The sequence below is a fragment of the Pseudonaja textilis genome, chromosome 1, assembly GCF_049901715.1.
Source record: "Pseudonaja textilis isolate UNSWEBS1 chromosome 1, rPseTex1.2, whole genome shotgun sequence".
Taxonomy (NCBI): domain Eukaryota; kingdom Metazoa; phylum Chordata; class Lepidosauria; order Squamata; family Elapidae; genus Pseudonaja; species Pseudonaja textilis.
Window position 1 is genome coordinate 139,425,578 of NC_141990.1, and position 25,181 is coordinate 139,450,758.

Here is a 25,181-nt window from a genome sequence, read left to right on the forward strand (position 1 = left end):
TGACGGTGCAGCCCCGAAGGAACTCAGAATCAAGGACCAAGAAAAGAAAAGAGGGCTTTATATCACTGGTAGCTCTTTCACCTAACATGTCACAACCAGTGCTTAATATTTTCACCAGCTAAATTAATAGTACTCCCTTTACAGAGCTTAATGATCAAAATCAGTCAAGCTTCTTTCAGTCTTTAGAACTATTTGACATTGATTCAATCAGCCACCAATTGCCAGACAGAAATACCTGCGCATACAGCGCTGAAGTTCAAAACCATTGTTATAGTGGTCTTATGCTGAAGAAACAAAACAATGCAGGACTAAACAAAAGATGAACTGTGCTTTGAAACAATAATCTGCAACAGTCTTAGTGCCATTGGGTTGCGCTTAATTAACTCCCTCCATCTCGAGCAACATTTGGAGAAGATCAAGTAGTAGTAAAATGCTTCGTATTTTACTTTCTTTAATGTGCCTCTACAATAAGGTATGGAACCTCTGACTATTAAGACAGCACTGAACTAAAGACCACTTCATTGCTCGCTATTGGAAGTCCTGGTGGGAGTTGTAGTTGAACAAGATATGGTGGACATATGTTCCCCAGCTCTGCTTAGGAGCAAATACATTAATGGAATGGTTTTTCTGTCTTTCTTCAACTCACATTATGTTCAAAAGGCAAACAAAGCATCTATTATATGTCAATTCATTTCCTCAAGGATTGCAACCTACGAAAGAAAAGTTAAAGTTTGCCAACAGATATTTTTCTGTATGCATACATTGGTGCAAACATTTCCTTTCCTCTGGGAAAATGGTAAACCTCATTCCATCTGCAGCAAGATTCATCCATCAGTTTAATCTATAATCCGAACCAGCTTGCACAGCCCACTGTTATCTTGGATGCAGTGAGTGCAAGTTATCCCTGGAAGCTCTTAAGTTTTTGTTTTATTACTGCAAACTCCAAATGCCAACTGGCTGATGGTTTGGAGTAAAAAAAAAAATAACGTTAGTATATAAATTTCACTAAAAACTTGCATTAGAAGTCGAACGGTCACACTGTGCTTGCGGCCATGTATACTGAAAGTTAGAAACTTCTTGAGTTAACTAAAAACAAATAAACAAATATTGTCAAACTAATTTAGGAATATAGGAAACTTTAATAGCCTTAACCAGTTTAATATAAAGAGGGATATAAACTATGAATTAGGGAATTAAAAATAAAGTATGTTTAATACCACTTTCCTATTAACTTTTGCTCCACATAAAGCATCACAATGTTGAAGGAAGAACTGTAAATGAAGAAAAGAAAAACTGGAACTGGAACCTCCTTTGACAAAAAAAAGTATGTTATTTATTTATTTAGATAATTTAATATGCTCACATGGCAATGTGAAGAACATAAATAATTAAAAATCAAACAATAATAGAACATTCAGATGATAATAATCCATACAACCAAGGTCCAGGATCAAGAAAAACAACCCAGTTTGCCAAAATGCCAACAATAAAGGAGACATTATAACACCGATGATAGTGAGGCCACAGGAATAGAATAATCAATAATCTGAAGTATGCATGTATGTATGAATATGTCTGTGTGTGCATGTGTGCACACACATACATACAGAGGGGGTACGATTTTGTGTATTAATTCTGTAAAACAATAATTACATACAAATAAGTGTCTTTTCCAACTAAGTGGATTACAAAGGTAGCTCCATCTAGTTTATTTTTTAATTTAACTGAGAGACATGCAGTTTGTATCTTAATTATCAAAACATTCTGGAAAACCCCAGGATTCTACAAGAACTTTCTGAAAGGCTATGGTTGATCTATGAGGCCAAAGCAAATGAATGGGGAAAATATATTTGGGAAATAGCCTTTGTATCATTGTTCTGTCCAGATGATTTTTGTTAAGTTATTGTAAACCACTTGTTATGATGTGGAAGAACAGATAAAAGTGGTGGATTCAATAAAAGCAAATTAAATTATGGTAGTAATATAACTGAGTTTCCCAGGAGAAAAATGTCCCAGCCACCCTGAGGAAAGTATTATGTATACTGCAACACAACAACAACAACAACAAAAAGCAGACTTCTCAAAACTGAAGGCAAAAGGAGAAAAATGCCCTTCTCTTAACCTTTTATGCCTTCTTCTTAAGTAGTGGAAGATATAAAAGCTAGAAGCAGGAAGAAGGTAGATTCATTTGGGTACCAAACGGTTAACAAATGTTCAGGTGAATTAGCTTCAGATAAATTAACACGTGGAACTGAGGTATAGCACACATCACTAGGAACTGGAACAGCAGGCAGCTTCAATAAGGATACGTAATTCAGCTAATATGGCATGAGATTGCCTGAACAGAAGTTGGTCTGTCATAACTACCTCATGCCACAATTATACTTTCAATGTATGGTTTGGCTGAATTTGAACCAACTGGATTGTTTGCTTTCCAGGCAACTTTCTTTTTCTTGTGGCAAACTGTTGCTCAAGTGGTATCACTGGGTCTATACAGGGTAGTAATAAGAAGCCCTGTCTTTGAAGCTACAGGTGGTAGAAATTGAATGTGGAAACACTTTATAATAACACTAAAGAAAGCTAATTCACTAAATAGAAAGTGTCCTCTCATATTGCATTACAGAGTGGTATGCTGGCTTGACAGCCACAAGGACATTACAGAGGGTGGTGAGTACAGCACAAAACATCATGGCCTGTTCCCTGATACCACTAGATGAAATTGCTAGGGCTCGCTGCCTTAGAAGAGTTAGGAAAATCCTCAGGGATGACTCAAATCCCAGTCAGCACTTCCTTACTCTCCTACCATCAGGTAGGAGTTATAGAAGCATACCCAGCCGCACCAACAGGCTGAAGAACAGTTTCTACCTGTCAGGCATCTGAATGGAAAATAACTTCATGTCAACATAGTATGACAGTATGACATAGTATGACTTGCGGGGCCGGCGCATTGTGGAACAAGGTCACACAGTGTAATAAGATTGGGACTGGGTTAGGGACTTCTGTTCTCACTGTAAATTGTGTTTATGTGGGAGTGCACGAAGGGAGGCTCAGCCAATCTCATTGTACACATATTGTACTCTGACATTAAAGGTAATTAATTAATTTTAAAAAATGTATATGCCCAAATCTTTCTGCATTCAGAAAACTAGTATGCAGGAAGGCTAGAATCCTTTCTGTCAATCTTGTTTTCCCCAAATAGGGCTTTCTCACACCTATACCTCTAAAAGATGCCATGAGAAACAATGAATGTTGATTATCTCACCAGCCAGGTTGCTAGCTTTTCAAAGCAGTAATAATGCTACAATATCAATGGATAGGTCAGATTATGTAATGGTCTGTAGGAATGACCTTGGGAGAGAGAAAGAAGAGCTGCAATCTAGACAATCATCATACAAAGGTATCTCAGTCCACAGAGTTGTCAGAAGCATCTCAGAAGATATCATCTGAGTCCTTTGGCCTTTTAAGAGTTTATTGCTTATGGAAGACACAATTAGTGCCGTATTGTAGCTTGATGACTTGGGAATTCCTTTCTTTTTCATTGATTTTTTACTAAATAGTAGGACATTTTAACCTAGTTTTATTACAGCAAAAACAGCAATGATAGCAAATTGGGTCTTATTGAAACATTTCTTAGTCTGATGCTTCAGCATTCTAGGTAACTTATTCTACTTTGACACTGACTTGTAGGGTGTCTCTTAATGCTAATTTGGGTGAATACATTCTAACAACCTCCCTGAAGTGGTCATTAGGAGGAGAGCTCACTCTTGGAGTGATTGATCCAAGGTATGGGTCAGTCCATTGATGTTATGAACAAGTAGGTATCCAGTCGGTCTTTAAAATTTAGAAACGGAAGGACAAATTAATGCATGCTTCTTTCAGGATTAACATTTTGTTGGTGAGTCATTCTATCATTCCTTAGATTTACTACTAAGGAGCTCAGGAGCAGAACTTTGAAAACTGAAGAGTATTAATTCAGGCTTAATTTGTTGATTACAAAGGTGTTATACTATAAAAAGGATCACTTTTACAGTGTTATCGTCACTATGGCAAAGAAATAATCTGATGACACATACTCGAATACTACTCTAATACTATTCTTCCCCAATCAACAGCTTCATTGCTGTTTGCAGGTTAATCCTACCGACTGCAACTTGTTTGGCAGTATGTTTTTTTTTTAAGTCAATTTATTTTCAATATCTTCTTCTCACTTCTCTTTCCTTTCCATTTCTTAATGTACACTGGGTGAGTCATTCCAACTGAGCTCTCCTACAAATGACCACCTCAGGAAGGATGTTAAGAAACTTCCAAACTATGCTTCGTGTTTTTTGGAAGTTATGAGCAGTTTCACTATCAAAGCATTCAGGTTTCATGAGTAATATTTATAGTGGAAATAAAACTGACAGCTTTCAATTTGTTTTTTTTTTATTAAAAAAAACACATAATTGTGGAAGCCAAACTGCTTTCTTTTTCTCACTCAAGAGCATCTGTAGAGAAATCAAAGTTCTTACAAACAATAAAGCAACTTGTTAAATTCCTGCCCATCTACCTTTTCTTTCCTTCATTTGGAAACAAGGTAAGATCTAAATGAGGGTCACTCTGACAAATGACTAGGTCTGTCAACATAATAAATCCTTTAAAAGCCATTTGTTTCTTTTCACTAAATTAGCACGAGCATCCCATCCTTAAATAGGGGGAAACTTCAGTTCATTTTCAAAAAAGAGGAACAAAGCAGATATAGAGTACAAACCACAAATAAGGACTGTTTTAGGAAGGTAAGTCCTCAGACAACATTAAGCAAACATTTTAGTCAGGCATCACACAGGAAAACAAACAGTAGCAGAGGAAATGTGAAAGTCATTATTCCTTGTCTACCTTCCTGAAAGGCAGGTGATAAAATATGTTTCCAGGGCTAAGGAAATGTTCTTTGAAAATATGTATTATGGAATATAATTTCTTACCTCAATTACAAATGGGCATTGAACAACTTTGCATGAGTCTGACTACGGGAACTCTACCAAGAGAGGACAACTTTGTTTTCATTTAGGCAATCTAACCCTATAGACACTGGATACAAGTCTTGGAGAAGATGACTATGTATGCTTATATATTTTCTCTCTAAGTTTAACTGTGGCTTGGAAGACGGATAAATAGACTCTGCTGCAGTATTTTAAAACTGCACACATTAACAACAGTATATTTACATGGAAAATGGCCAGCATGATAAAATAATATAGACACTTCTGTATCTCCTTCTACTGTTGTGGTGAAAGTGATGATGATGGTGAAGAAAAAGAAGAAGAAGAGGAGGTGGAGGAGGAGGAAGAGGAGGAGGAGGAGGAGGAGGAAACAGTAAGCACCTCCTCAGTGTATTTTTCATTCCAGTACAAATATGTATTTGTGCAAATACTTGCATGCCACATGTTTAGGAAAAAAATTAGAGCTTACATTTTTATGTAGGATTAGTTGTCATGGTATCATGAGAGATGCAAGAGTCAACTACAGGAAAGTCCCGCTTAACAACCCTAGATATTGAGATGAGATAGGCCGATGGGGCAACTGAAGCAAACGCTATGGCTATAAATCAGTGGTGGGATTCAATTTTTTTAACTACTGCTTTTGTGGGCGTGGCTTAGTGGGCGTGGCTTGGCGGGCATGGCAGGGGAAGGATACTGTAAAATCCCCTTTCCCTCCCCACCTCACTAACCTGCTTTCCAGCTCCGTTCTCCTATGCAGGGCAACAAAAGAAGACCCAGCTGATCAGCTGGGACTCGGGAGGCAGAGAATAGTTGGGGGCGGGGCCAGTCAGAGGTCGTATTTGCCGGTTCTCTGAACTATTCACAATTTCCGCTTCCAGTTCTCCAGAACTGGTCAGAACCTAACCTGCTGAATACCACCTCTGCTATAAATGCGGAAAGTTGATGGGTGCATTGCAATGGCTATAACTTCAAGGTTCAGTTGTAACTAGCACTTGTTCAATGCCAGTGTAACTTGGAATGGTCATTGAATGAGGACCATTCAATGAGGATCCATTGTATTATTTTGCTTGCAGTTAGATGCAGACTGTAATTGGATTTAAAGTCATGAATCTGGAGTGAATCTTATAAATCACTTGTAATTCAGAGAGAGATAAGGAAATGAAAATGTCACTAATCTGTGATTCTTGATATCGAATCAACAGAGTAGGTCTGATAGAAATTAGCAGAAGATATTTTGAATTAGAAAAATTGAGTTAAGGATCAGGTTATTTGCATTTCATAATATGGAATGTTTAATTAACTCTGGCTCCATGGTCCAGTTTCTCTCTCTGATGTTCTAATGTCTCCAAAATTATTTATCAACGTTTTCATAAAAATAAGCTTCTGTCATATGCAGAAAGTTAGCAGAAAGTTAAGATGATGCACGACAGATCCATACATAAATCCCACAGAGGAAGATATTGAATTATGGTTAATACTAACAGAAAAATCACTGGACAATTATGCAGGGAGAGTTGAATTAATATGTGTATGAAGGAACAGATAGATTTCAAATTGTAATTAAAAAAACACTTTTATTATCAATTTAACTAATCAATAATGGTAGCAATAATAATGCCATTGTAGGATTATGCTTTTTAGTTTAACTTTAAAAATATGATCAGAAATAGTATGTCAACTTAAAAATAGTAAGTTGATTAATTGAATCTTGCTTGGGTGCTGACTGTGGTGAAAACTAGAACTAGATATGATACATTTTATACCCAGGATCGTTTCATTCTAGCCAGCATCTGAAATAAAATAATTCCAATTCATATCATTCAAACAGCAATAAATATGGGCGTATGTATCTTACATAAGATTGATGAATCATTCATTCAAGTGCCTTACCACATCTTCACTGAATATTTTAATGCATATTTGCCCATCATGCTAGGCTAAATTATATTTGGATTGACCTCGTTTGGGGAAGACCAATCACTGATTAATTGGGCTTAATAGTGTTGAGCCTATACTTCAAGGTAACTTATTTCTCAAGTTTGCTTGGCAGATGCTATTCCAACTCAGTGCTTCTATAGGTCAAACTGGAAGAGAGGAACAGCTTTAATTTATGTACTGCAAATAAAGTAATAATTTATGTGCATATAAAACAAAAAGGGTTTCCCCCCTCTTCTCCAACTTTTTAATGTGATGACTTCTACATATTCTTTCTATTTCATATATAATTTTCAATCTCTGTGATCGTTTTTTTTTATACTCAAAGTTTTTTATAGCTAGTTAACTCACTTGTGCTCAGCCATGGAAAGCTTTTGTGAAAAATACAGTTGTGGCATTTATTATTCAACCTTTTCAGAAACCTTTTCACCCAGAGGACTTAAAACACCACACGTATAGGTAGTCTTTGCTTAACAATCTCACTTAGGGCCAGCAATTCCATCACCAAGTGATGTGGTTACTAAGTGAAACATCACATGACCGCAACAGGCTTATGACATCACTTCCACTATGGTCATTAACTGAATCATCATATGGCCGTGACTTGCAATTTTACTGCCAACTTCTCCACTGATTCTGCTCGTCAGAAGTCAGTTGAGAAGTGCTCAAATGGCAATCATGTGACCATGGTATGTTGTCATGCTTGTAAATGTGAGGACTTATTGTACAGTTGCTTTCTTAATGGTGCCATAACTCTGAAGGGTTGTTAAACAGGGCAGTTGGTCCACCTGTAATCTGTACTGTTACACAATTTAACAGTTGTTGTATCTCCTTCCATTCTTCTAACATGAAGCATAATTTAGCTCAAAGCTATGTACCTATATGACATAGAAAATCTATCCAGGTGCTCACCAAGAATCAACAATGTCATAAGAGCACATTATAAATCCCAAAATATAATTACAAGTCCTGACTCCTGCCTAAACACAGGACACTTACTTACTTACTTATTTTTGATAGCTATTCATCTGAAGTGATTCTAGGAAGCTAACAACGTTAAAATTAAATTAAAAACAATTACAAAATAGTACAAAAATAAATATATAAGGCAGCCGAGAAAAACTCATCATAGATGTCAATATAGGCAGGAAATGGGACTCTTCACACATTTGGGGTCCCAAGCCCAGGGACAAAGCCTACCCTGGTGCCAGGAACAACTTTCTAGGTGCAATTTGCCTACTCCATCCACACATTCCATATCAGGAATCCAAGGAATTTGATCAACTTTTGTAGAACTCCTTTAAAGCATGGCAAACTTGTTGGTTGCATTCAACCTTTCTCACCTCTCTATTTCACTGATACATTGATTCTCAGGCTCACTCATGGAAGTGAAAGGGGGAAGAGGGGAAGGGAAGGGAGGAGAGGAGAAAGAAAAGAAAAATATAAAGGTCTTCGTTTCTGCTTTCTGCTCATTATCCACTCTTCAGCCCTCGGATTGTCAATTATTAAATATGGTTTGTATCCAGTTATGCTCACTTTGATATAAAATGGGAAGAAAATACTTTTCCATTTCATTTTTAATAACAATTTTGAACACTGTTTCCCAAGATAAGGATCCCCCCCCCCAAAAAAAAAATCTCTTCCATCGCTGTCAAATATTGTAAAATAAACCATCTTCAGTACTCTTCTGGTCAGTAAACAGATTTAAAAAAAAAAAAACAACCAAGGAAATTCCTCCAGAGAAGCCACAGATTTAAGATTGCAAGGAAGGACTGCATGTAAGGAGGGGGCTTGGGGGCTTTCTGGGCTTATCTGTATCTTTGCTGTCATCCAGGCGTTAACCTTTGACCCAGAAGCCTGCCTCTCTCAAAAAGGCTTGCAGTGTTTGCTCATTATGTAATGTCTGTACTTTTGTGGAAATTTTACAGAAACAAACGGAGGAAGTTTGCCAGTCAAACTAGTGGATAATAAATCCTGTGCGCTATAGATACAGACCCGTCTGCCCACACCTTAAATCAGCTACTTACATGCTCAATGGAAAATATTTTTCAGGCAGTAAGTTTTTAAAAGTCAGAAAAACAAAGCATGCTCCCCCCACCCCCAACCATGTTACATTCATAATATAAGCTATAAAGAAAGCATATTTCACTCCCTTTTTTCTTTTTTGGCGCCCCCTTCGTTTGCTAGAAATTTAATATGCTTAATACGTGGAGGAAGATGGTTTCTCTTTGGAAAGTGGTTAAGCCTCTTTATTTTTCAAAAGGGGGAAATCTTTGGATATTGATAAAATGAAACCTAGCGGATGATAGTGTAAAACTATTCTGAGGTAGCTACTTATTTCATCTTCTTGTGTTTCCTTTTCATTTCATTTCAGGTCCTTGATTGAAGGCAGGTTGGTAGGAAAAAACAATTACTACCAACCTGCCTTCAGTCAAGGACCTGTATACTGCATGAGTCAAAAAGAGGGCTGTGAAAATATTTACAGACCCCTCACATCCTGGACATAAACTGTTTCAACTTCTACCCTCAAAACAAGGCTATAGAGCACTGCACACCAGAACAACTAGACACAAGGACAGTTTTTTCCCCAAAGCCATCACTCTGCTAAACAAATAATTCCCTCAACACCGTCCAACTATTTACAAAGTCTGCACTACTATTACTATTAATCTTCTCATCACTCCTTATCACCCATCCCCTCCCATTTGTGACTGTATGACTGTAATTTTGTCTCTTGTATCCTTACAATTTATATTGACTGTTTCCTAGTATGATTTGATTGCTTATTGTAGCCTATGACTATCATTAAATGTTGTACCTTATGATTCTTGACTCTTTTCTTTTATGTATACTGAGAGCATTTGCACCAAGACAAATTCCTTGTGTGTCCAATCACACTTGGCCAATAAAGAATTCTAATTCTAATTTATCTATCTAGCACCTTTGTGAGGACATTAAGGATTGTGCTGTTACTGTTCAGAACAGCATATGTCAGTGTAAGATACTGATATCTGCTGAGATAATTTCCCCCTTCAACTGGGTAGTCTTTGGCACTTAGCAATAGGGGAATCATAATCCCTGGGAAGAGGTGGGGGCCAAAACAGGCAGAAGGGATACCCACTAGGTCATCACTAGGCTAGTTTAGTCTAGTGGTTAAAGCACCAGCCTAAGAAGTCAGGAGACTGAGCATTCTCCAACTTAGACATGAAAATACCCAGGTGACTTTGGACCAGTCAATCTCTCTCTCTCTCTCTCTTTCTCTCTCTCTCAGCCCCACCACACAAGGGTGGTTGTGGTGGGGAAAATAAACGGAGGAAGAGAGGATGAGGTATATTGGCCATCTTGAGTTTTTTTCTACAAATAATAAAGGTGGGATAAAAACCAAATCAAATAAATAAACGATAACAAATTAGCTGGTTATCTAACCCAGAATTACACTCAATGAATTACAGGAGGCATATCAGAAATGACCTGAGTTTGCAAACCTTTCATGCATAAGAGACATCACGAAGAAAAGAATTAATGTAATATTTGAAAATGAGAATTAGAGATACAATTAGAAATATAAAAGTATTTTATCGGATATTACCTTCAAAGGAAAATGATTTTTTTTTCGTTTCCCTTTCGTTTATACATTAAATACTGGTCTTTGAAGAGTGGTAAAAGTATTATGATTATTATTATTGAAGTTCTTAGTAGGCAAAAACCAAAACCAAGTCAGATGTTTAAGAATTGGCTTTTGTAAAGAAAGATGCTTTATCACTGTTTTCTATGTCTAGGAGTCATGGTGGCACAGTGGTTAGAATGCAGTATTACAGGCTAATTCTGCCAACTGCCAGGAGTTTGATTCTGACCGACTCAAGCTTGACTCATCCTTCCAACCTTCTGAGATGGGTAAAATGAGGACCCAGACTGTTGTGGGCAATAGGCTGATTCTGTAAATCATTTAGAAAGGGCTGTAAAGCACTGTGATGCAGTATGTAAGTCTAAGTGCTATTGCTAGATAACTTTAATATTCTTATGTCTTGTTATATCCATATCTTTCTCACAGTGAAATCAATGTATTAATTAAGAGGCACTCTGCGGCTCTTTTAATGCCCACCCGGTTTATTGCCTGAACTAATATAAAGCCACTATGTACTCTCTATTGCAGGTGCTGTCATCCTTAGAATGAATACAAATAATAATATCTTATAGTGATTTATTATTATCCATAAGATATATTTCTAATTTCAACAAATGCACATGTGCATGCAGTCATGCGCGCGCGCGCGCACACCCACACCCACATATATTTCTTATGTCAATGTATACCGATAAGGCTCTCAAAATAGTTAAATAATACTGTATAAAACTAAAAGAAAAAGGGTTAAAATAGCTCGTAACTTATTTCCTGAAAGCAGACAAGCACTAATTGCGACTTCTGAAAGGGTATACCCAATTATTTGAGAGCAAGATAGCAGAATCCCTATTTTAATATCAGTGCTGATTTCTACATGTTGCACATATGGTGTAATAGGTCAGGGGCCCTCAACCTATTGGGCACCAGGGACCAGTTCTACGGAGAGAGGTTTTTCTATGGATCGGAGGGGGCGAGGTTTCACATGCTGTCTGCATCCTGCAGATGGGGCTTCACTTGTTTGTGCAGTCCAGACTGGCATGCAGACTGGTGCTGGTCCACGGTTGGAGATCCCTGTAATAGACATTAGAGAACAGTATCTGTCCAATAAGTTTTGAAAATGCAATATTTGAAAAAACAATTGACTAGCCAAAAAAAAAAAATTAAATCCTAAGAAAATTCTAGTAAGCTATGTTGTTACTGAGACAGCTTACTTAATTAGTATTTAGCTGATTTATTTAATAATATTTAGTCCTCTATTTTTAAATCCATACAAGACCATTTTAAGGGTTTATTTTTTTTTAGCTAAACGCTGAATGGTATATTGTTGACCACCATGCTTTCTTTCCTGATTGCTGTAACTTCCTATGTACTTTGAAGCTTATGTTTTATTCTGCTGAAATTCTCCCATTAACAGCAACATAACCAAGACTTTGCTTGAGGCCACTTCTAAATGGTGTTTTACTTTTTGAGTTTGATGGAAGGCGGGCTGGGCACTTAGTCTTGTTATAATTAGGTTTTCTAAATCTCATTTCCTTTTTAGAGGAGAGAAAACATATTGTTGTGAGTAAGGTCCGGACGTGGTAACGAGTCCCTGGCAGGTTAGTTTGTGCTAGGAAAGACCTTATTTTAAAGGAAACGTTTACCTTCTCTTCTCATCATGGATTTTATTGCAATTACAGCAATTAGAAAGAAACTAATGCCAAAGGTAACACATACACACTCACACACACACATACAGTTTTAATGAGTTAGTTAACACAAACCTCCTGGAAAGGAGATATAAATTCATTTGTTGCACATTTCTAAACCATACCTAATGGATTATTGAAGGGCAAATGGATATAATGTTTGTTCCAATTTTATTTCACTGCACACTCACAGATTGGTAAAGCCAAGTTAAAATAGCCATGATTGCTGACCAAGATATTGTCAGTTACTGCTAATCTGAAGCAGATGGTATAGGACATGCCACTTCCTAGATTACTTACCTATACAGGAAGCCTAGGAGTTTGTTACTGTATAAAACCCCTTTACTCTCATAGTCTTAATGTTTGTGGGCATTTCCTTTCAACTCAGCCAACCACAATGATTCATTTCCAAGGAAGGCGACTCATTAAAATCAACGAATATTTAATTTTATTTAAAGGCTGCTAGTAATTTAAGTCCAGCCAAATTATTTAAAGTCCAGCCAAATAAAACCAGTCATTCCCAAAAGGGTTTTATTACATAAAAAATAGGAAGTTGCCAGAGGATCAAATCCCCAAGAACTCATTCTCTGATCATTGCATGATCAATGTTTTCTATGCTTCCTTCCAGACAGGAGTCTGGCAATGGCCCATTTAGCTGTGAAAGAACAAGCATGACAGTCCCACCATGCTAAGTTTCAAAATTATAATCCTTACAAAAATGATACCATGTTGTCCAAAGGAATGAGGTATGGAATGTAAAATGGAACACCTCCCACTCTTTCACCTGTAAAGATGACATGGAACAAACCCGATTGCTTCTGTTATTAAGTTTAATTTAATAATAAACAAATTTCTCATCCATCACAGGTTTTATCCATGCAGACCTTGCTTCCCAGAATCTCTATTATATAGTTGATTAAACTGATACATGCAATTATATATATCATTCACTAAAATGTTGGGGATTTCTATCTGGCTAAAGAACCTATTTGTAACAAATTCTTTGAAGAATTCTTCAGAAGACGCTGAGATGAATGGCAAAATAACAAGAGTTGGAAGTGACCTTGGAGGTCTTCTAGTCCAGTGGTCACCAACCAGTGGGCTGGGGACCACTTGTGGTCCACAAGAAAATTTTGTTGGTCCGCAGAGAAATGTCACTCCCAAAGCATCCCCCCCAAAAGCAATTAATCCGGCTGTGTGGGAACACAAGGCTGCACCACCCACATGGCTTGCGGGAACACAAGGCTTGCATCACTTGCACTGCGAACAACACGAGGTAGTGAGGGGAGAGGGGAAAGGGCGGAAGGGGGGAACTTGCCCCAGTCGCCCCACATTCCTGGCCATGCCATTGGGCTGCTTCTTTCTGCTTCTTTCTTCTTCTGCTTTTGGCTGCACGCAAGGAAAGCAGCAAAAGTCTTTCTTTCTCTCCCCCAAACTCTGCCAGAAATGAGTCTTTGGGACCCTGCAAGGCCTCCTGCTCCAAGAGGTTGTGCCAAAGCGGTGCGACAAAGACTCACAAAGACTCGTTTCTGATGGAGTTTGGGGGAGAGAAAGAAAGACTTCTGCCACTTCTGCTACTTTCCTTGCATGAAGCCAAAAGTCTCTCTCTCTCCCCCCCACACACACCCGAGAACAGAGCTGGAGACAGTATCCTGTGATCCCAAATAAAGAATGATTGATCGGTAGGAAAACGGGGTGGGGAATTGTCTTGCATACTTTTTTTAGGGGGGGGTGGGATTTTCCCAGGGTCTCTGGTCCGTGGGATTTAAAATTACGAGTTTGGTGGTCCCTGAGGTCCAAAAGATTGGCAACCCCTGTTCTAGTCCAACTCCCTGCTCAAGCAGGAGAACCTTTACCATTCCAGACAAATGGCTGTCCAATCACTTCTTAAAAACCTCCAGTGATGGACCATCCACAACTTTTGGAGGGAAGCCGTTCCAATAATTAATTGTTTTCACTGACACGAAACTTCTCCCAAGTTCCCAGTTAGATTTCTTCTTGATAAATTTCCATTTGTTATTTTTTTTTGAAAAAGATGCAAAATAGTCACAACTGCTTTATACAATGGGGTGGGAATAGGATTTCCCAATTTTTTCTGGTCTTTTCTTTTGAAGGTTACAGTTAAGCATTATTTTAAGGCTTACCACTCAATTATCATCTCTTTCAACTTCAAAATAGTGGGAACAGCAACATATATTTTCAGGAACTGCACCTCTGAAATATAGCAGAGGAGGAATTGGCTCTAAAGTTATAAAAAAGGGGGCAAAAAGGTTTAAGATTTTAAAACAGAATGGGACAACAAGCACTATTTAGGAAACATGGAATACATCTATAAAAACACCTCTGGAGATGTTTGCTTTTGTAAATTTTCTGAGTTGCATTTCTGATTAATTTCCTGTCAATGATGGAAGGCTCTGATTCAGAAGGTATTTTTAATCAGCAGAATTGAGAAAGAGATGCTTTTCAGCATTTCCCTCCTACTTTTTCTCAAACCTTGCTCCCTCTTAACTTATCCTATAAGGACAGGGAGCCTTGGCAGCAATATAACAATAAGCAATAAGCACAGGGAACTGTTGGAGAATAAACTTCCAATTTAGCCCACAGCAATGATGTATGTATGTATGTATGTATGTATGTATGTATATATGTATGGTATTTAGGTTTCTTCGGGTGTTTTCCCACATCTTAATAGTTGTGCTTTTAAAGTTATAGTGACGTTTCGGCAGAATCTCATCTGCCATCATCAGGCTTCTGTATATCTCAATACAGAAGCCTGATGATGGCAGATGAGATTCTGCCGAAACGTCACTACAACTTTAAAAGCACAACTATAATGACGTGGGAAAATACCCAAACAGAGCTGAATACCATACATATAAATACCAGTGGAAACATAAGAAAACATATATATCTCACAGACAAACACTATACAGAAGCCTGAGGATGGCAGATGAGATTCTGCCAAAACGTTGCTACAACTTTAAAAGCACAATGACGTCAGAAAATACCCGAACAAAGCTGAATGCCATACATACATAAATTATACACACACACACATGTTTTATGTGTTTGTGTGTGTGTGCGCGTATAAAAATAATGAAGGGAGAGATAAATTTCAAGAAACATTTTACTTCAAAGGAAGATACTATACAGAAAAAATTTGTATATCCCAGGCTTACAGGCTGCAACAACAGTACAAGTTCCAAATACTGCAGATCATGTCATATATTATAAACAACCAAGAGACTTCAGTAATTGATGGTATAAACAAGTTGAATAAACAAACAAACAACTTTTTTCCACCTACCCATTTTTGCTGGAGGAAAAAGGCACTTTTCCCTTGGCTTATGCCCATACTGCTACCGAATACATTATTTTTTTTTAACGATAAAAATGCATGTTAGATCAGATAATTTAGAAGAGCCTCATGTGCTGGTCCTACTCACCAATACAATCCATGTTAAGCAGGTTCGTTATTGTTGTTACCAAAGTTTGATCGTTCCATTTCTGCTGATTCAGTGCAAAGCGGACCAAGAAGCTTTTGACACTTTCTGGTAAAAGGGTGGCCAAATATATAGGAATGTACAGAATATAACGGAGCTGGCAGAGCAGGGGAGTCAGGAGCCTGCCTTGTGGGGATTCTGCCATGCGTTCTATTGTAGGGAAGAGAAGGATGCTGCGGAGAATCTAAAAAGGCAGAAAAAGTAAAAAAAGAGTGAACAAGGTATAGGAGAGAAAACTTTACATGCGATACACAATATGGACTACTGGAGTAGTTCTACCCAGCACAATTCCCTTTTCTACCCAGCACAATTCCTTTAAAATTAGTTGAAGTGTACTGTTATGACTCCTATGAAGTCTATCCTTAGAACTGTATCCTTAACTGAGAGAAATCACCATTGGATTCAGTAGGATTTTTATCTTTGTAGAAGTAGACAAAGCTTATCAACCTCTGGCTCCTTACTGGCCGCTAACAAAGGATCTAACTTTGAGTATGCTCCACTCTTGAGATTCAGTGGATCACTGTCAAAATTTAATTTTTTCTAGTCAAACCATTCTTTAAAAAGGAATTTGCTATCCTATTCTTCAGAGAAAAATGGAACGTATTTGTGTACAAATCACTTCTGCTCTCTTATTAGAATGCAGTCCAAGCATATACACACACACATTCCGATGTAATATCTAATATTTTTTTTAACAAAAAGCTTTGCTGCAAAAGTCTGCTCATGCTATGCCTTCTTTTACAGATTCAGGTGCAGCCATGCACAAATATACATATATGTCTGTAGAAATAAGGACATGTCTATTCTATTGAACAATTTCTTTCCTGTCTCTGACCAAATAACTCAGATCTCAAATTCTTGTCCTTTAATTGCTCTTTTATAGAAGAAGCCTGCAAAATATTATCTTTTTTAAAAGTTGTATTTTCATTAGTAAACCCATAAACTTTCCATTAAGGATTTGTATCTCAAAATGGGAACGTCAGGGAAATGTTGCTAAGATTCCTTCTAATTTCACTGGTAGGCAAAAACTTACAAATTATTTAGAAGGAAATAAAAAATAATACCACTTCCATAATTGTTCTACTTTCTGGGAGGGGCAAGGCTGTAGGAGAATACCTCATCTGATATAATTATTTAAGAGCCAAATTACATAGGTTTCTCTAAAAATGATTTTGAGCAGGATGCTCGACTGATGGCTTGGGTCGGATTTTACGCCTCATAGGTCTACACATTATTTCATGAAAATTAATCAGCTCTTTTTTGTTATTTTTTTTACAATGTTCTAATTATAGAGTGGTTTAATCTACCTCTTACATATGGGATTAAGCCAAAAATTATGGCCGGTATGTAAGGATATGTACCTAGGTTCAAATTGTTGTGAAAAGGCAGAAATCAAAATAGGAATGTGGTCTGCAAACATGCCTGCTAAGTAACAGATTGGGAAAGGATGGTCTAGACCATAAATATTGTTATTCGTTAGGGAAATGATGCTCAAATTGTTGTTTTCATTTACAAAATCAAGGGCCTTATCATCCAGTCAATGGTTCCTTAGGAAAGATGTGATTCATGCCAGAGAGTTACCTACTATAGTCTAGTTTCCTTCCCCATTCTCCAAGGTGATTTTTCTCCTAGTGGATCAGCAATAGGAGACTTTAAATCATAAAGTTTAAGTCAAATGTGAAGAAATCTGCTCCATGTTTTCTTGGCCTTCAACACTTAGAATATTTCATGGTGTGCATATATCTTTCATCTCAACGATTTTAAGGCAATTTATGGGACTGATGATGTAAGTGAAAAAAAAAAGAATGCAGACCTTAATGATAGAGTAATAAATGAAACATGTTGGAAAAAGCTGTAAGATTCATACGTACCTAAAGCTACATGAGATATTGTGATAATAGTGTTTATATTCATATTCAAAATACGACTTTTATCAATGAGGAAGTCCATGTCCCCCCCCTTTTTTTTTGTAAATTTTATCTGAGTTTTCACAAAGAGAAAAAAAATACAAATAAAACATCTTTTTTTGAAAGTAGCGTAATCCAGGGTTACATTTCTTCGTACAGACAGAAATTCAGGTTCAGGTTCATTTTTATATTCTATTCCATATCTTATTACTATTTTACATTTTCTGCATAGCTTCTCCCCTCTTTTAATTTTCTTAATTTTATTTTAATTATCTCATCTCAATTCAAACCATTGCATTCATATTTTTTGTCTGTCCTGTTTCAATTATCTATTATCTTTTCTCGTTAAACAAAATTTCTCCTGTAGTTACTGATTGGAGTATGACGCCTTTATATCTTTTCCCTAAAGTTGTAACATTCAATATAATACATAACTTCCATTCGGATTCTGCTTGGTACATTCTTAAAATACACACTGTATTCTTAAAAAAAGAAAAAATTATAAATGTATATAATTAAAACAACATTCCATTCCAATTCAATTCTATCATTAATATTAACATTCATTAAAATCTTAACATCTTTAACATTACTTTTCAATTAAATATCATACTTCTATGGGAACAATTATACACTTTCCATAGTTAATTCCCCCCCTTCACTTATATTTTATAAAACATTAACTAATTAAAATGTTCCCGTTCCTTCCTAATTCAATTTTCTCACTTATTTTATTCACAAACATTTCACTAAATTACACTGACTATTTTATCCCTCATTTTAATCATACGTTGTTTCCAATTTTCTAAAGTTATTTCTATTACTAATATAACAATACAATCTTATGTACTTTTACAGAGTCCCTTTTTCAGTTAGATTTTCACCCATTATCTCTAAATAGGTCCTGTTTCTCTATATCTTGCTCCGGTCCTTTGTAACTTCTTTTCCTTTTCTTCTTCCCTCTCTTCTTCCCTCTCCCCTTTTTACCCCCTTGTCTCTCTACCTCTACCTCTATTTCTCTCTTCTGTATTCTCCTTTTCTGTTGCTTTCCAGTATTATACTTATTTTTCAAATTATTTTTCTTTTCTTTGGTTGTTTTTTTAAGTCTTAAATTCTCCATTCTCTTTCCCCCCTTTCCTTTTTATTCCCCACATCAAAATTGCTTGTTCATTACAGATGGCTTCTTCTTTGTCCCAGTCTTCTTGTTTTGCAGTCGTTTCTTGTTGTTTCTCATAGTTCCAAATCTCAATTTCTAAGAATTGAAAAACGAAGCCAAAAGCCTTCTTGTGCATCTTCTTTGTACTTTTTAAGTTCCATTTTCAATTCATCCAGAAGTGGTGCCATTGTATAAATTTTTAAACAACCACCCGATTGATTTTAGTCATTCAAATATAATAACCAAGAATCCCAAGATCACCAAATAATCCAAATACACGCAAGCTGTTTCTTTTTTGCTCTTTTTTTTCACTTTCTCTTCCTGGGGTTACTATTTAGTTTCAAAGTTTTAGTTAAAATGTATCTTTTAGAAGTCTTGTTGAAGTTTTACTGTAGATTCTTTTTAATTCCAGGCAGTCTCCTCCCTCTTCCAAATCCTGCCCTTATTCTTTTTCTCTCCCTTCCTGCTTATGAAAAAAATTTTTTTTAATGTCCAGAAATCTTTATTATCCCTTTGGCATTTTGTTTTATTTTCAGCTTAATTGCATATTGATGTCAAAGCGGATTTTTCCGATTTCTTATTTAAGTCTCTTAGTTGTCAGTATAGGGAAGGAGAGAGAAGAAAAAAAAAGCCAAACCTTTCCCTTTTCACTTTCCTTCGCTGCTTCCGACTCTTTTTGGGGAGTGATGTTATTTTTTGTAAGTTTAAATTCTAGGATAACTTAGTTGTTGCTTTTACAATTTAACCCGGTCAGCCAAAACTTTCACTTCTTATCTTCCTCCTGCACATTCTTTTCCAGTTGAGTTCTCCTTTGTAGTGGCCATTTCTGACCACCGTTGCAACCGCCTTCGGGAAAGGGAGTAATGGGCAGCTGAGGAGGAGAAATGCGGCTCTCCTCAACCCTGCTGGTGGTCTCCCCCCTCTTTACCACCTCTACGGGGTGGCTTAGCCCCAAAACCAGCCGGCTCGGGGCACTCCAGCGGTGAGCCCAGACAGACACCACGCATGATTAAGGATTTCTGTCTATCGCCGAAGCCCTTCAAACCAGAAGTCCTCAGGAAATCCATGTCCCTTTGTGAACTAAACCTAATCTCCTTTTTTTGGAGAAATCTTTATAATTTTAAGATATTGCACAGTAAATCATTCTTATCTTGCCTGTCCTCTTAAGGGGAAAGCTGATAGGCAATATCAAGAATAAGTATGTTGAATTATATTTTCAAATTCTAGAATTTTTACATAAACTATAGAATAATAGGCTGCAGTTTTTCTTTGGGTAATCCAGACATTATAGAAATGTACCTTGCCTAAATTTATTTCTCGATTTTTCTCATTTTTGAACTGCCCAAGTCCCTCAGAGATTTCACAGTGCCTTGAAATACTGTAATAAAGGACTGGTCCTAACTTAGTCCAACCCTGTCTGTATCACCAACTGATGCTACATTAGTTTGAGATTTCTATCTGAATATCTGTTAGTGACAAAAGTTATACTCATTTGGAATATCATTCGACAGGGAATATTTCAATTTGTATTTAACTGGAATCCATCTGCAAATACGATAAGAATAATCCTGGAACTATTATTATTGTGCAATGAGCTTCTTTGAAGACAATCATTCAGGTGATACATGACAGCCATATATAATAAAACTTTTTTTTAAACAGAAATCTAAGATTAGAGTCAAAAGAATAAATGGCCTCAGGAGTTTCCAATGATCTAATGATGAGGAAATTCTTGACAGGAATTCAGAATGATGTTCCAAAATTCCTGTTCTTTTGCATATTTCTTGAATATTTTCACCAAAGTTAAATGTATAAAGCAAACTGAGCATTTATCTTTCAACAAACTTGACCAGAGGTTGAATGTTTAAACTGAGGTTTTGCAAAAGGAACGTATCACTTACTGAGAACAGTTTATTGTACTTCCTTTATGTTATCATTAATTGACAAATGTGGAGCATTTAGGATTCAGAAATTTTAAATGAAATTAAACTGCAGGATGCACGCATTATTAAATTTAGTATGCTAATACTTGCCATTGCCTTAAAATTCAGCAAACAAAACATTCCCCGAAGATGAATGCCATTTCTGAATTTCCATGCAAGTTTGTTTTAGGCTTCGTGCTCCAACATCTAACTAAACTTGGCTGATCTCAAAAACTAAACAGAGTTAAATCTCATTAATACTTCAATGGAAACCACCAGGAAGTACCTTGGTTGTAGGTTAACTAGACTAGAATTTGGAAAAAAGGATCCTGAAAGAATGTAATGATGACAAATCTCTTCCCTAGTGTTGTCAAGAGTACTGCCAGGAAGGATCCTGAAGTCACTGGGAGCCATATTTGACTTGAATCAAACTTTATCTTTGCCTGTTCAAGGCATAGAAAGCAGTGGTTGACCTTACTCAAGCACTATTCTACATCTATTTTTGGAGTGGGGAGGGCATTCATCTAATATACATCAAAGCCTTTGACAGTTTGATCCTTCAGCTTCTTAAATTAATATTTTTTTTAGTTATATCAATCATGCTATCAAGATTTCAAGGACATTTTAAAATTTATTTTTCAGGTCTCATTCTTGAGGTTGCCAGGAGGCTTCGAGACATTAACAACCAATAGATACACTGCTCCAGTGGCTCAGTTTTCAAGCATCTGCTCTTGTGGGTTGGAGGAAAAAATGTCCGTAGGCCATGCCATATCATAGTTTAGGTAAGAGTATTTTTGAAAGGATTTCTTCTATTAGCACAAAGGAAGAGAAGAATTATATCTGGAGAGCTCTGCAAACCATCCAACATACACAGTGTGGTTCTGGGTGAAGAAAAAGGCATTATATGCAACAACAACAACAAAAAAGCTACTACAGTCCTCTTTTTTCTTTTAAGATGTCAGACAGCTGAAGTAGAGGAATGCAATACTGATAACAGATTACGTGGCAGTTTCATGTCATTACATTAAACCAGTTCACTGTAAAACACATAATTGTTTCACTTCTAGAGATCTTGATAATCATTACAACATTCTGGACCATCTTTGTATCAATTTTTAATTTTTTATCTATTAATTATGTTATTAATTATTAATTATTATTAATATATATTAAGAGTTTGGCTACATGCATGAATCAGGACTTTCTATGTGTCTATGAAGGTTCTCAATCATCCCAGGTCAAGGTTGTCCCAATGTGCTTTTTTCAAAAGGCGACTGGATTTTCTTGGTTTTTTTCCTTTGAAAACATTTTGTTTCTCTTCCAAGTTTGATGAGAAGCAAAATGTTCTCAAAGAGAACAAAACAAGAACCAAGAAAGTTCAGTTGCCCTTTGAAAAAAGCACCTTTGGGATAGGAATTCCTACATCTTTATGTTTATTAACAAATAAATATAACAAATATTTATTAATTTTCATCTCATTATATATAAAGCTTGTTACACATTAGCTGGCAACTATAACAACAAAGCATGTACACTGAAACCACAACAATCTATTTTATGGTTGCATAAATAATGTATTCTAGAGTTCTACCCAGTCTTATAATAGTTGTATAAACAGAGTTATAGCTGAGTTACTTCCCACACGTAACTCCCCCAAACTATAATTTATATAATTGTCTCCCAAATCAGAGTTACTTTTTTCATAAGCTCATAAGAAGCGATATGAAAACTATCCAACCAAATTATGTTTGATTGTGTGTTGAAGAAGCGAACTGGCCATTTGTGGTATCTGCCTGCCTGCCTATCATAATTTTATATACCACAGTATCACGCTGATATCTTGCTTGGTTCTACGGCACATTTTTATCAGTTACACTGTCTCTTTGAAAATGGATAGAATCCCCATATAATAATACTGGCTCAATACCCGTGCTTCGCTACAAAACTATGTGGTCGGGCTTAGTTTTGGGGGAGGAAAATAAGGGGGGGAAATTCTGCCTCTGCCTACCAGCATCCATCGGTATTCATCTCTGGCAAATGTCCTGTCAGTGTGTGAGAGAGTGAGTTGATGCCTGTTTGGAAACTGAAAGAGTATTTGCTGTGTGAGCAAGGAGACAGCAAGGAGCCTGGGCGTGGCTTAGCTCAACTGTTCTGTACTAAAGCTGCTTGTTGCTGTGAAACTGAAACTCCTCTCCTCTACCTGTGTTTTGCATTTGGAGCAGATTTCTTTTCAGGTGGGGAGGTGAAATAGAACACCTTAGCATCAGAGCGTGTTAATAATAATATATGAAATACTAATGTTCTGATGACCATTTCGAAAAATCCTTTCTTAGTGTGTACCTAGAAGCCAAGAGGAACATAGGTGCCAAATTTCAAGTTTATAGGCTTTACGGTTCTGGAGATTTTGTGATGATGTGTGAGTAGTATTTCGCTTTTATATATATTTAGATAGATAGATAGATAGATAGATAGATAGATAGATAGATAGATAGATAGATAGATAGATAGATTGATCCATGTCAGAAGCACCAAAGTGTTTCCATAGGGATAGGATTTGCTGGTGTCATCACTATTGTGATTTTGTGTCCCCATGAAGTTGTACACCAAAGTTGTATCCATTTAGCTACTCATGGTCATCTGCTTTCAAACTGCTGGGTCGGCAGGAGTTGGAGTCTCTGACAGGAATTCACTCTGCCAGGTGGCAGGAGCTGGCTCTTGAATGAAAACCTACCGATTGTCAGCCCAGTGTTCTAACCTGGTGACCCACTGTTCTTCAGAACCCCCATAATCACAACTATTGATTTAAAGATACATGTTCTGAAACACAGAACTGGCAAAACCACTCCTTAAGTTGTCACAAACTAAGCAGACAACTTAGACAACTTAGTTTGCTGGCTCACACAATGGCAGTAACATACTGGCCAGCTGGTTGAGGGTCACTTCCATGCCTGAGGAAGAAATTATTTTGCAGCTTGTTTGCTTTTAGAAGAATAACTTGCTTTGAATTATTTGGGGATGTGTGCAAAACAGTTAATGTAATCACCCTCAACTAAAAAGAATGCATGACTTGGATTCCATGCTCAGTATGTAACTTGAAGTTTCCAATAAACTTCAGGCCCTGATCAGATCAGCCAGCAAAAACAGGAAGCAATCCATTATTTTGATAACTGATCCACTGTGATGACCCCTAGAAAGAAAAGCTTCCTCCAACTCCAATTCTTATGGCTGCAGAGCACTGATCCATATTGAAAAAAAAAGTGTGCATGTAAAATTAAGGTGATTTAGAGTCAGATAGCTTTGAGGAAGCAAAACAAGGGAGTTTTGTAAGCAATTACAATAGTTTCCTATCGACTGCCAACTTTTGAAGAAGAAATCTATGAAAGTCAAACCTGTGACAAACGTAACACTTATTGTTGACATGTTGCACTCAATCTTTATGCATCACAAGCTTTGGAAATAGAAAAACCTTTACCGGACAAGTGAAACCCACTGTTATTTTAAAGGATAATGATGCATTTAATCACAATTTACAATTTGAATTAATGTATTGTATTAATTACCTGTTCGTTTAAAGCCAGAGCGGGAAAAATTATATGAGTTGAGGGACATATTACCGTATGGGAGGCCTTTTTACTGCTTGCAGAAGATGGAGCCAAAGCCAAGATAAGGTTGAAACCATACAGTAGCAGCTAATAACCACATGTGGCCTGTAAATTGGTCACCTATGGTTTCAAGCCTGCAGGAATATATAAAATGGTTTCAAGCCCGCAGGAATATATATATAACATATAATAATAGGATTGGGAAGGACCCTGGAGGTTTTCTAGTCCAACTCTCTGCTGAAGCAGAGGACCTTATACCATTCCAGACAAATGGCTGTCCAGTTTCTTCTTGAAAACCTCCAGTGATGGAACATCCACAAGTTCTGGAGGCAAAGCATTCCACTGATTAATTCTTTTCACTGTCATGAAATTTCTCTTTACTTCTAAGTTGGATCTTTCTTTAATGAATTTCACCTATTATTTATTGTCCAGTCCTCTGGTGCTTTAGAGAATAGGTCTACCCCTCCTCTTCTCTGTGACAGCCCCTCAAGTACTGGAAGACTGCTATTATATCACCCTTAGTCCTTGAGCAGATCACCCCTAGTACTTGAACAAGGAGTTGGACTAGAAGATTTCTAAGGTCCCTTCCAACCCTATTATTCTATGTTCTATCTTCTATATATACCGGCACCTTTTAAACCAAGGGTCTTCAACCTTGGCAAGTGTAAGACTTGTGGACTTCAACTCCCAGAATTCCTGAGCTAACGTGACTGGAGGAGGAATTCTGGGAGTTGAAATCCACAAGTCTTAAAGCTGTCAAGTTTGAACAGCCCTGCTTTAAACCATACATGCAAAATGAATTTTATATATTATGACAACAGTGAGATGAACACTACTACTGATATTCAACAAAAAGGCCACCTGGGGGCT

At 36.9% G+C, this 25,181-nt stretch overlaps 1 protein-coding gene across 4 annotated transcripts in view; it reads right to left on the minus strand.

The window, feature by feature from the left end:
• LDAH (lipid droplet associated hydrolase) overlaps positions 1 to 25,181 on the minus strand; it is a 96,852-nt gene that overhangs the window by 14,402 nt on the left and 57,269 nt on the right. For all 4 annotated transcript variants that reach the window (XM_026695350.2, XM_026695349.2, XM_087917904.1 and 1 more), the window contains one exon: positions 15,668 to 15,908. In XM_026695350.2, the coding sequence (XP_026551135.2) occupies positions 15,668 to 15,908 (241 nt within the window). The remainder of the gene's footprint in view (positions 1 to 15,667; positions 15,909 to 25,181) is intronic.